Source organism: Astatotilapia calliptera, chromosome 7 (assembly GCF_964374335.1).
Source record: "Astatotilapia calliptera chromosome 7, fAstCal68.1, whole genome shotgun sequence".
Lineage (NCBI taxonomy): Eukaryota > Metazoa > Chordata > Actinopteri > Cichliformes > Cichlidae > Astatotilapia > Astatotilapia calliptera.
The window spans coordinates 68917615-68930217 of record NC_137428.1 but is presented as its reverse complement, the minus strand read 5'-3'; the positions used below and the strand labels follow the sequence as shown (position 1 = coordinate 68930217).

Here is a 12603-nt window from a genome sequence, read left to right as displayed (position 1 = left end):
GATCCTGTGGGACTTCCAGATACAGACGGACAAAATGGTGGTGGCTAACCAACCGGACATAGTGGTGGTAGACAAACAGAAGAAGATGGCCGTAGTGATCGATGTAGCGGTTCCGAATGACAGCAATATCAGGAAGAAGGAACACGAGAAGCTGGAGAAATACCAAGGGCTCAGAGAAGAGCTCGAGAGGATGTGGAGGGTGAAGGTAACGGTGGTCCCCGTGGTAATCGGAGCACTAGGTGCGGTGACTCCCAAGCTAGGCGAGTGGCTCCAGCAGATCCCAGGAACAACATCGGAGATCTCTGTCCAGAAGAGCGCAGTCCTGGGAACAGCTAAGATACTGCGCAGGACCCTCAAGCTCCCAGGCCTCTGGTAGAGGACCCGAGCTTGAAGGATAAACCGCCCGCAGGGGCGTGCTGGGTGTTTTTTTTTTTTTACATATATATATATATATATATATATATATATATATATATATATATATATATATATATATATATATATATATATATATATATATATATATATATATATATATATTGGCCATATTATATTTACATTACCACAGTGAGATGACTTTAGTCTCATGAACAACATTAGCTAATTGTTATTTACTAGCTAATCTTAAATGACTGTTCAGCACAGAAATGAAGCCCAACAATCATGTTTTACAGTCCCGTGGTCTCAGCCTCTGATATTCAACTAATCAAAGTGATGTCATGACAGAAATGAATGACCAACAAAACATTTTTTTTCTCCTTCATTTCTGTCACACAAAGCGTATGTAACGTGTCTCGCGGTTAGTATCATGGTTGCTAGGCAACCTGAACAGCACGACGAAGCGTATACCGTCCCATTTCACAAGCCTCTCACTTCTGCACTTCTCGTACTTATAGTACGCACCGTACGTAGTACGCGTAGTGCGCGTACTTCAAGCGTGCAGACCCTGGCTGTGTCCCAATTCAGGGGACACAGCCTGGATGTGTCCCACTCACATCCTGGGCCATCTGACCTCAGGAATTCGCATGATAAGGTGGGACCAGGTTTCACAATGAACACACCCGAAACCCTGGCTGATTGGGACCCACACCCAGTTTCACACCTTGGCTCAGGCGATTAGAGGATCATCAGGGGGTCCTTTGTCCCTCTGTGGGGGTTACTCCCACTAGGTTTATATCTGGGACTCTCCACCATTTGACCTTAGAACTGAAGAAGCTTCTCGGATGAGAGGTGAAACGTCTTCAAGCAACTTAAAGAAGTCCAGACGCTTTTCTTTGCAAGCTCCTTTGACTACGATGACCTGGATGACTGAGAACCTTCACAGACATACTGAATATTATGTCACTTATTTATGTGCGAATGTTTAATAACAAAGAACATTAAACATTCCTGTTGGCCACATGTCGGCAAAGTTATGTGACATTAGTGACGTTTGTACTAACTTGGTTTTAGAGCTGGGCGATATGAGATTTTTTCATATCACGATATGTTTTTTTCATTTCAGGCGATAACGATATCTATCACGATATCAGCCAAATAACTATATTTGTAAGATTTAAATGTGCCGTTGCTCACAAGTAAAATGTGAAATAATCAGCAGCTTGTTTTTATTTAAATATTTATTTCCCATAATAAGTTCAACAGGGTAGATGTACTTAAGGAACATGAGACTTTTTCAGATAAATAAAGGCAAATATTGCAAACTACACAAAAGGCAGCCGCTAAAGCGTTTAAGTTTCAAAATAGAACAAACGAAACAGACTAAACTGTCAATTCCACTTAGAAACAAAATATTAATTCTAAAAATAAATCTTAGTTTGTTTTACAGAAGAACAGACAAAACTGACTAACTTTTGTCAGTATCAAATAAACTGAGAACTAAAAGGAAATTCTCAATCTCTCCTTGTTGTATAGCTTAGATTTTCAAACAGTTTTAACAGTTACTTTAGTCTGACAAAAGCCGAATGACGAATTAGCGCTTCCAGTCAGAGACTGAGGCTACGTCCACACGTACACGGGTATTTTTGAAAACGGAGATTTTCCGTTTTCGTTTTAAAAAATAATCCCGTCCACACATAAAGGCAGAAATGAAGGAAAACGCTGCTATGAACATGCCAAAGCAGCAGGTGGCGCTAGATTCCTAACCGTGCAGAAATGTTGGCCAATCAGAAGTCTAGAAGCCTCGGTGGGAAAAAGTAAACAAAGCTGGGGCATAGAAGCAGAACCGAGTCGTATGTGTGGAGGGACAGTAACTGTGTATATGTAAGCATTTAAACACTGCAGAGAGTAGAATTAACAGTAACAGTATTGTAGAAATTCATTTCACCGAAACAATAACGTGGCGCACAGTGTGACGCATGCACCAGTTTATTGTATTTCCAGACTTGCTTTCGGCACAGTTTACAGTGCACGCTGCTCTGTTTTTTGTCAGACTTGAAATAGCCGAAATACCTTCACACTACGGAACTTCTATGGCTCTTCCGTTCGACAATCTCTCCGGCATTGGAACCATCATCTGTTTTCTCTTCGGTCACGCTCGGTTGATTTTTCTAGTCGGCACACTCATTTCCTCCATTACCTGCTGGCTGCTTCCCAAACAAACACACTTGCGGCTTGGCACTTGTGCTGTAAGTTACAAGTCACGCGACGTGACGCTGCGGCTGTGATTGGTTCGGCTCTGCGCTACTTAATTTGGATTGGCTGACCTTTTTAAAAAAAAAAAAATTATTTTAAGAGGACAAGCGCGGCGAAGTTTATCGCGATAGCTTAATTTCTCTATCGAGTAAAAGTTATATCGCGATACATATCGTTATCGTTCTATCGCCCAGCTCTACTTGGTTTTAAAGCCTTTACTTTAAAATATACGCCGTCCAATAGCTGAGCTTAATCTCACAGAGAATGATCAAAGCTCATGTAGAAACAAACAAACGCATGAACAAAAGATTTTCTCCTTCATTTCTGTCAAACAAAGCTGTATGACACGTTTCCAGCTGTTAGTATCATGGTTGCTAGGCAACCTGGGCAGCGCGACGGAGGCTAGACCGCCCATTTCACAAGCCTCTCACTTCCGGCCTTAGCGGTCTTTGAGTACGCGGCGCTTGAGGATCGTTGAGGCTGCAGACCCTGAATTGGGATACAGCCGTAGTTACCCCACTCCCATCCTGGGCCAACAAAGCCACGGACTGTGTACAGAAAACATCATCACGGTTCTGCCAACAGTGGGTCACGTAGCTTTAAATGCAGTTGGGAGTCTGAATGCTGTACACGCACTGCAGGATGACTTTTACATTTCCTTCTATACCGTTTTATATCATCACCTTCTCTTGTATTTCCTCTGCTTCACGGTGTGGTGGCAAACCTGCATCAAAAGCTGGACACCATCAAACTTGATGCCACTGAACGTCTCCTTGAGTCTGCTCTGTAGTTGGAGCTCATCTCTAAAATCCCTGGTAGAAACAAACAAGACCAAAACCATGAACAACACTCCAAGTTTTACTGCATTTTTAAATGTTTTATGCAGTCCCTGGTTTGAATCAGTGGTTAACTCCTCCCTACTGCCGACCAGAGCCACTGCCCACGCTGTCCTGTATTATAGCGACATTTTTACAGAGTTTTTTAGGCAAAACCCCCCAAAAAACTTGCATCACTAGCCTGATGTCTTTGCATATGCCCTTTGCTTTTGCCCGGTTTATTGACATATTTCTATACATCTCCTCCCAAAGGCTGTTCGCGTTGATCGTCTACTTTAACTGCGTTTGAAAAGTATCCGTAGAGCGATACTCTACTTTTGAGCTCGTTCAGCCACGCCCACATCGAGTCAGTAACTCACACTTTAACCATTAGCGCTCCAAAAGTAAGACAGGCTAGCGTTTGCCACGGTACACAATGAACACGTGTTATTTCCTACAGCACCTTAACGCAGCATGAGGAGAGCCGTCCTGCGCCAGGTCAGAGAAACACCTTCAGGGTTTTCATCTCGTCTTTGAGCATCTTTCGTACTCATGAAAACAGCACACGGACAGAAGTGCGCTATTTTACTTCCCCTCGCGGTTTTCTACGAACTCTGGAAGTCGGTTTACTTTGTTAGAACAGAAGGAGCCCACGCTGGAGCCCAGATGTTTTTAGTTTGACCCTCTGTCTGCCTCCGCGGGTAAGTCTGAATGAATTGCTTTAACAAGAAAACACTCGATATATTTAAATATGAAAGAAATAAGCAGATGCGTGTTTCTATATTTGTAATATAGCTGATAATCTTCTGTGTTCTTGTTCTAATTTATGCCGTTATGTCTGCTTCAGGGACACAGCGTTCTTAGAAAATAGTTCTCGGTACCTTCGTGTTCCCTTACACAAGACCCAGACACTCCCACTCCTGAACCCAGTGAAGAATTTGGTGTGAGAGGGAAAAACAGTCGCATCAGCTCATAAAAAGCACGAGTGATATTGTTGCGTGGATGTTTATCGGTGATACAGTAAAAAGTGGGTGAAACAGAGGATTGGCCGTGGCATCTAGACTGCAGCTTATTTGTTTGCCCCGGGAAATCTGCTGAACTGATTCCTTCCACAGTGGAAGAAGCGATTGCATCAGATGACCGCGGGTCAGAGCTGAAATAAATATCTGGGACAGTTTAACCCAAAGGGAAGAATAACGGGGCGGTCGTTAAATGATTCTTTGTTTTTTCTTTGATGCTGTCTGTTGCTTTTGCTCCAGGATGTTCTCACGTCACAAGTTTAACAGACTAGTCAGCAAAACCAAATCGAGTCTTCCAGCTCCAAGTACCAGTCAGTCTGCCAGGCTGCTGCAGGACTGACCAATGCATCCCTGCTTGATACTTCACTACAGTCAGCGTCTTCAAACGATGCTGAGAAGGATGTTGGTGACGAGGAGGCTCCTCCATGTGAAGGGAGACGTGATGTGCACAGTTCTGCTGCTGGTGCTGTTCTGTTTCCTGCTGTATGCCCGACACGTAAGGATGGAAGTTGCTCTTTTTGCTGTTCACGTTGTTTCACTGTTGCTTTTTGGATTAAAAGAAAAATCCAACTCAGTTTTCAAACAACACTTGTGTTTCCAGGTTGTGCTCTCCACTGGATGGGATAGACCTGTGTGGAAGCTGCACATCCACGGCTCCACCAGCCCCAGTCGGACCCTGCTGGGAGCCACTGGAGCTAAAGTGGGCCAGGACTTTCAAGGGGTATGACCCGATATAGGTTACACTTGCTGATATGAAGGTGTTGGTATTATAGCAGCGAGCCTAATGGCTTTATTAAAACAGATATTGTTTAAGGGTCTATATTGCCAGCGATATATACAAAAAATCTGTTTTTTGAGATATTCAATAGAAACTGAGATTTAAATAAAAGTGGAGGAGTGGATCAGATTGTGACACAAAGTCATGAAGTTGTTGCACCATGATATTCATTTCTTAGCTCAGTCCTTATTTACAACATTAGTATGAAATACAGAGTCACAAACAAACATTATGCAGGACACTGTGTGAGTATTATATGGCTGTTAAGATTACGTGCCGCTAATGAATGATATTGTCTTCTTTACACATTTTCCCCTAATAGGCGTTCCCGTCCAGGGCTTCAGGGGTCCAGCCACCTCCATGTAAATCCCAGTCCAGGTCGAAACCTCCCCAACACAAATCCAAGTCTAAGGGCAAATCCAAGCCACGAAGGAAGAACGCTGTGCCGACCAAGACTGCGGCCAATCCCCTACCCACGATGCCACAGTTTGACTTTGAGGCTTATCTGAGAGAAAAGGACAACAGAAACTTCAAGCTGCTCATAGACCAGCCAGAAAAATGTCATATCAGAGGAGCAGAGGAACAAGGAGGAGGGTCTAACAATGCCCCTTATATGCTCATTGCAGTGAAATCCATAGCAGCAGATTTTGATAAACGTCAGGTAAAATATTCTGCAAGGACATACACTCAACAAAAATATAAACGCAACACCTTTGTTACTGCTCCCATTCCCCATGGGATGGACGTAGAGACCTAAAATTCATTCCAGATACACAATATAACCATCCCTCCCAAACAGTGGTCACAAATCAGTCCAAATGTGTGGTAGTGGGCACATCTGCTATATTGAGATAATCCATCCCACCTCACAGGTGTGCCACATCAGGATGCTGATCTGACATCATGAGTAGTGCACAGGTGTACCTCAGACTGCCCACAACAAAAGGCCACCCTGGAATGTGCAGTTTTGTCTCACAGCAAAATGCCACAGATGCCACAAGCAATGAGGACGCGTGCAATTGGCATGCTGACAGCAGGAATGTCAACCAGATCTGTCGCCCGTGCATTGAATGTTCATTTCTCAACCATAAGCCGTCTCCACAGGCGTTTCAGAGAATATGGCAACACATCCAACCGGCCTCACAACCGCAGACCTCGTGTAACCACACCAGCCCAGGACCTCCACATCCAGCAGGTTCACCTCCAAGATCGTCTGAGACCAGCCACCCAGACAGCTGCTGGAACAATTGGTTTGCACAACCAAACAATTTCTGCACAAACTGTCAGAAACCGTCTCAGGGACGCTCAACTGCATGCCCGTCGTCCTCATCGGGGTCTTGACCTGACTCCAGCTCGTCGCCGTAACAGACTTGTGTGGGCAAATGCTCACATTCGATGGCGTCTGGCACGTTGGAGAGGTGTGCGCTTCACGGATGAATCATGGTTCACATTGTTCAGGGCAGATGGCAGCTGAGAATGTCCCAGTTCTTGCATGGCCAGGATACTCACCGGACATGTCACCCATTGAGCAGGTTCGGGATGTGCTTGACCGGCGTATACGACAGCGTGTACCAGTTCCCACGAATATCCAACAACCTCGCACAGCCATTGAAGTGGAGTGGACCAACATTCCACAGGCCACAATTGACAATCTGATAGACTCCATGCGACGATGTGTTGCACTGCACGAGGCAAATGGTGGTCACACCAGATACTGACCGGTTCTGGGTCCCCAGACCCCCAATAGCGCAAAAAACTGCACATTCCAGGGTGGCCTTTTGTTGTGGGCAGTCTGAGGTACACCTGTGCACTACTCATGATGTCAGATCAGCATCCTGATGTGGCACACCTGTGAGGTGGGATGGATTATCTCAATATAGCAGATGTGCCCACTACCACACATTTGGACTGATTTGTGACCACTGTTTGGGAGGGATGGTTATATTGTGTATCTGGAATGAATTTTAGGTCTCTACGTCCATCCCATGGGGAATGGGAGCAGTAACAAAGGTGTTGCGTTTATATTTTTGTTGAGTGTATTTCTCAGTATTTTCTGCGTCTTACTAAACTTGAGGCTCTAATAACCAATTTAGTTCCTTTTCCATGCCACGGCATCACTACTTACGTAATCTGGTTTTCCAGCACCGGTCGATACGGATCAAGCGCATCTTTAAGGCAGGAGTGGATTAAGGAACAAAACTGAGCAAAGAAAGTGACTGAATGTGGGACGCAACTCAATTTATCGACATAAACATGATTCCTAATGAAGAGTATTACCGCTCCTAGTCTATAAAGTGTCTGGGCAGCGTGTTAGGAAAACCTTTACTCTCTTAGTCGAGTTAAACAACCTTTGTGCTTCATTTTTTCTTAGGTAGTACGCCGGACGTGGGGTAAGGAGGGACATTTTGAAAATGACGTGTCCATCCGCACAGTTTTCCTCTTGGGTGTTCCCAAGAATCGAACCGCTCTGCCTCTGTGGGATCAGCTCCTGTCCTACGAGAGTCAAACCTATAAGGACGTCCTGCTGTGGGATTTCGAAGACACCTTTTTCAACCTGACGCTAAAAGAAACACACTTTCTGAACTGGATCAACAGCAGCTGTCCTCGTGTCAAGTCAGTGTCGATTAATCGAGCCGACTTAAGTTTGTTTTCCGGTGCTCAGCTTACGTTTATCTCGTCTTATCCAGGTTCATCTTCAAAGGTGATGCTGATGTGTATGTTAATGTGGAAAACATACTGGAAATGCTACGAGGCCAACAGCCAAACGAGGATCTGTTTATCGGTGATATTATTATCCGTGCTAAACCCATTCGCCGGCGCACTTCCAAATACTATGTGCCAGAGTTTTTGTACGGAGGGGGTCTGTACCCCGATTATGCTGGCGGAGGAGGGTTCGTTATGTCGGGACACACAGCTCAGAGACTGAGCTCCGCCTGTCGACAGGTACTTCAAATTAGAAAGTGAGCATTTTCACACATCTATCAAAAATGCTATGATTTCGAATGACTTTTTTTTCCAGGTGGAATTGTTCCCCATCGACGATGTCTTTCTGGGAATGTGCCTCCAGCTGATCGGCATCAAACCATCGCGACATCAGGGCTTTCGGACCTTTGGAATTCCCCGACCGTCAGCAGCTCCTCACCTTCAGACGTTCGACCCTTGTTTTTACAGAGAACTCATGGTTGTTCACAGCCTCAGCGTCCCCCAAATCTGGCTCATGTGGAACCTCCTGCACGACCCCAAACTGAGCTGCCACAACAGGACCAGCCGGACGCCCCGGCCTTTTAAATGGAGGGGGGGGCTGGGCTCGATGGTGGGGGAGGAGACGGACTACGATGAGAAACGGGTGTTCGTCTCACATTAGTGACCCTACAAAATGGTCATAGCACGAGACTGGAAAGGCTCGTGAGGCGTTCAAAAGCGCAGCTGAGTCATATGAGACTTTATACAAGCTGGCTGGCAGTCGTGGGGGAAATGAACTGACGAAGGCCAAATGTGTTCCAGATTATTGAGAAGAAAGCCCCGAGGGGATTTTAGTTTGACATCAGAGCCCCATTTGTCTTTTCACACTGTGGCTGTGAACAGTTGGGACTTTTAAACCTTAATGTATTTACATTGTTTACGTCCATACAGTTCCACGAGAACAACCAAAGAAAGTGCGGTTAGCTGGTTTAACCCCATTTGCTCGAAGCTGTCACGTTGTTAACATTCAGACTGTGGACAAGACTGGAAATGACTTTGTGTAGTGGGAAGGGAGCAGGGATTTTTAGAGATGCCCCTCTCTTCTTTGTAACGCTGCCCAGAGGCGCCAATGGAAGGTCGCATTATCTGTTCCCCGGAGGAGCAGCAAATCAAGTCTAAATAGAAACCACCTGCATGATGCAAACCAAATGGCACCAAGGCTCACTGAAACATGCACACTAACTAAACCTCTGCCGCAGTTTGGACGTATCCCGTTTCCTGAATCTCAGAGTAATCTGCCAAAGTTCACACATGTATACAGATCACATTTATGTCCGTTAAAACAAAATAAACAATCTCGTGTTCTCTGGACTTTAGTAGAATTTGCCTGTTTTTGCCATGTTGTGTAAGATTAGTCTAGAATATTATGGCTGATATGGTCCTCATAAAGACAGACAAAGCAAACATGGACGGGACAGCACTGAGGTTCAGTATTTAGTGTGGCAGACTTCAGCAAAGTGGGTTTTGTTTTGGAGGCATATTGTAACCCTGTCATTACTTGTTTGACATTTCAATGGGTCGAGATAAGACAAACAAAACCAAATGTTCAACCAGCTTCATCAGATACTTACAGCGATTGATAAACACACAACACAGATAATTACAGAACAATATGTAAATATAACATCGGCTGATCTGTCCCTCTCTCTGATAGGTCAACCTGAATGCATGGATAGGCAAGGCAGGTTTATTTCTATAGCACAATTCAACAACAAGGTGATTCAAAGTGCTTTACAGAGACATTAAAAAACAAAAACAAATAAAAAGCATGATTTAAAATTGATTAAAAAAAAAGCAAAGCAAAAAACAGTCGATAAAATCCATCCTTCTTCATCCGCTTTATCCGAGGCCGGGTCGCGGGGGCAGCAGCCTAAGCAAAGAGGCCCAGACCTCCCTCTCCCCAGCCACCTCCTCCAGCTTATCGGGGGGAACACCAAGGCGTTTCCAGGCCAGCCGAGAGATATAATCTCTCCAGCGTGTCCTGGGTCTGCCCCGGGACCTCCTCCCGGTGGGACATGCCTGGAACACCTCACCCAGGAGGCGCCCAGGGGGCATCCTTGTCAGATGCCCGAACCACCTCAGCTGGCTCCTTTCGATGTGGAGCAGCAGCTGCTCTACTCTGAGCCCCTCCCGGATGGCCGAACTTCTCACCCTATCTCTAAGGGAGAGGCCAGCCACCCTTCGGAGGAAGCTCATTTCTGCCGCTTGTATCCGCGATCTCGTTCTTTCGGTCACTACCCACAGCTCGTGGCCATAGGTGAGGGTAGGGACGTAGATCGACCGGTAAATTGAGAGCTTCGCTTTTACACTCAGCTCCCTCTTCACCACGACGGACCGGTGCAGCATCCACATTACTGCAGCTGCAGCCCCAATCCGTCTGTCGATCTCCGGCTCCCTTCTCCCATCACTCGAGAACAAGACCCCGAGATACTTGAACTCCTCCACTTGGGGCAGGAACTCATCCCCGACCCGGAGTGGGCACTCCACCCTTTTCCGGCTGAGAACCATGGCCTCAGATTTGGAGGTGCTGATCCTCATTCCCGCTGCTTCACACTCGGCTGCGAACTGTTCCAGTGCGAGCTGGAGGCCCTCACCCGATGAAGCCAACAGAACCACATCATCTGCAAAAATCAGAGATGAGATTCTGAGGCCACCAAAGCGAAAGCCCTCCGCCACTTGGCTGCGCCTAGAAATCCTGTCCATAAAAATTATGAACAGAACCGGAGACAAAGGGCAGCCCTGGCGGAGCCCATCACCCACCGGGAACGAGTCCGGTCGAGTCGATAAAATCAGTAGTTAAAATGTAGGTTTTGAAATTTAAGCTTAAAAGTGTGGATTTGGTGCTTTATTCAAATGCAGCTGAGAATAGGTGAGTCTTCAACCTGGATTTAAATAAACTGAGTGTTTCAGCTGATCTGAGGCTTTCTGGGAGTTTGTTCCAGATATAAGGAGCATAAAAGCTGAATGCAGCTTCTCCGTGTCTGGTTCTGACTCTGGGAACTGATAAAAGACCGGATCCAGATGACCTGAGGGATCTGGAAGGTTCATACTGGGTCAGGAGGTCATTGATGTATTTTGGTCCTAAACCATTCAGAGCTTTATAGACCAGCATCAGAACTTTAAAGTCTATCCTCTGAAGGACAGGCAGCCAGTGTAAAGACCTCAGAGCTGGACTGATGTGGTCCACTGTTTTGGTCTTAGTGAGGACTCGAGCAGCAGAGTTCTGAATGAGCTGTAGTTGTCTGACTGATTTTTTAGGTAGACCTGTAAAGATGCTGTTACAGTAATCAAGCCTACTAAAGATGAATGCATGGACTAGTTTTTCCAGGTCCTGTTGAGACATCAGATCTTTGATCCTTGAAATATTCTTGAGGTGATAGTAAGCTGACTTTGTTATTGTCTTAATGTGTTTTTCTAAGTTTAGGTCTGCATCCATCACTACACCCAAATTTCTCGCCTGGTTTGTGGTTTTTAGATGTATAGATTGAAGTTCTCTGGTGACCTGTAATCGTTTTTCTTTGGCGCCAAAGACTATTACCTCAGTTTTGTTTTTGTTTAGCTGGAGAAAATTGTGGCACAACCAGTCATTGATTTCCTCAATGCATTTACCAAGAGCCTGTACAGAGCCTCGGGCTCCTGGTGACATTGTGATATATATTTGTGTGTCATCTGCATAGCTGTGATAGTTTATTTTGTTGTTCTTTATAATCTGTGCCAGTGGGAGCATGTAGATGTTAAACAGAAGGGGTCCCAAGATGGAACCTTGGGGAACTCCACATGTGATACTTGTCTGCTCAGATGTGAAGTTACCTATTGATACAAAGTATTTCCTGTTTTCTAAGTATGTTTTGAACCAGTTTAGTACAGTTCCTGAAAGACCTGCCCAGTTCTCCAGTCGTTTGAGTAATATGTTGTGGTCAACTGTATCAAATGCTGCACTGAGATCCAGCAAAACTAAGACTGACATTTTTCCACTGTCTGTATTCAGACATATGTCATTAAACACTTTGGTCAGAGCGGTTTCAGTGCTGTGGTTCTGCCTAAAACCTGACTGGAAGGCATCGTAGCAGTTATTCTGTTTTAAGAAGTAACTGAGCTGTTGAGAAACTGCTTTTTCAATGATCTTACTTAAAAATGGGAGATTTGAGATCGGCCTGTAGTTGTTCATTTGTGTCTTGTCAAGATTGTCCTTTTTCAGTATAGGTTTAATTACAGCAGTTTTTAGTGGTTCTGGAAACACACCTGATAATAAAGAAATGGATAAAGGATAGACAGCTCACCTGAAAGGGGTTTGTAGGGGAGATCCAATACGGGTGAAAATGCATGAATACAGGCTGAGTTCAAGTTCCAAACCTGGTGTGCGAGTCATCGTGCCATCACAGCGATAAATCCCGCTCTCTTGGAAATGCCGAGACTCCTAGAATTATTTTCATTATTTTCAACCTTCTTCAAAGGTTTTATTTCAGTCATCAGCAGCACTTCATAATGGTACATTATTAAGCATTAGTATGGTGTTAGTGAGTGTTTAATTCATCACCTCATGACTAGTACGTCTTTTATAAACACAGATATGTTTATCCATCTGTCACAGCATGTACAGATATCACTGCTACCA

At 45.0% G+C, this 12603-nt stretch overlaps 1 protein-coding gene across 3 annotated transcripts; it reads left to right on the top strand.

The window, feature by feature from the left end:
• Positions 1 to 3793: 3793 nt before the first annotated feature.
• On the top strand, positions 3794 to 9299 carry b3gnt9 (UDP-GlcNAc:betaGal beta-1,3-N-acetylglucosaminyltransferase 9). 3 transcript variants are annotated; one of them, XM_026176798.2, is made up of 7 exons: positions 3794 to 4150; positions 4841 to 4964; positions 5070 to 5189; positions 5569 to 5907; positions 7618 to 7859; positions 7934 to 8189; positions 8266 to 9299. In XM_026176798.2, exons 2-7 carry the CDS (start codon positions 4857 to 4859, stop codon positions 8608 to 8610), a joined length of 1410 nt encoding a protein of 469 aa, XP_026032583.2. In that variant the 5' UTR covers positions 3794 to 4150; positions 4841 to 4856; the 3' UTR covers positions 8611 to 9299. The 3 variants fall into 3 exon arrangements, with proteins under 3 accessions (XP_026032583.2, XP_026032581.2, XP_080160124.1); XM_026176796.2 differs by having other exon boundaries at positions 4709 to 4964; XM_080303998.1 differs by having other exon boundaries at positions 4297 to 4964.
• Positions 9300 to 12603: the final 3304 nt, after the last annotated feature.

Coding starts and splice junctions, on each gene's coding strand:
- b3gnt9 (XM_026176796.2), top strand. CDS start 4,812: ATGCATCCCTGCTTGATACTTCACTACAGTCAGCGTCTTCAAACGATG. Junction 4,965..5,069: donor TCCTGCTGTATGCCCGACAC/GTAAGGATGGAA, acceptor TTGTGTTTCCAG/GTTGTGCTCTCCACTGGATG. Junction 7,860..7,933: donor AGCAGCTGTCCTCGTGTCAA/GTCAGTGTCGAT, acceptor CGTCTTATCCAG/GTTCATCTTCAAAGGTGATG.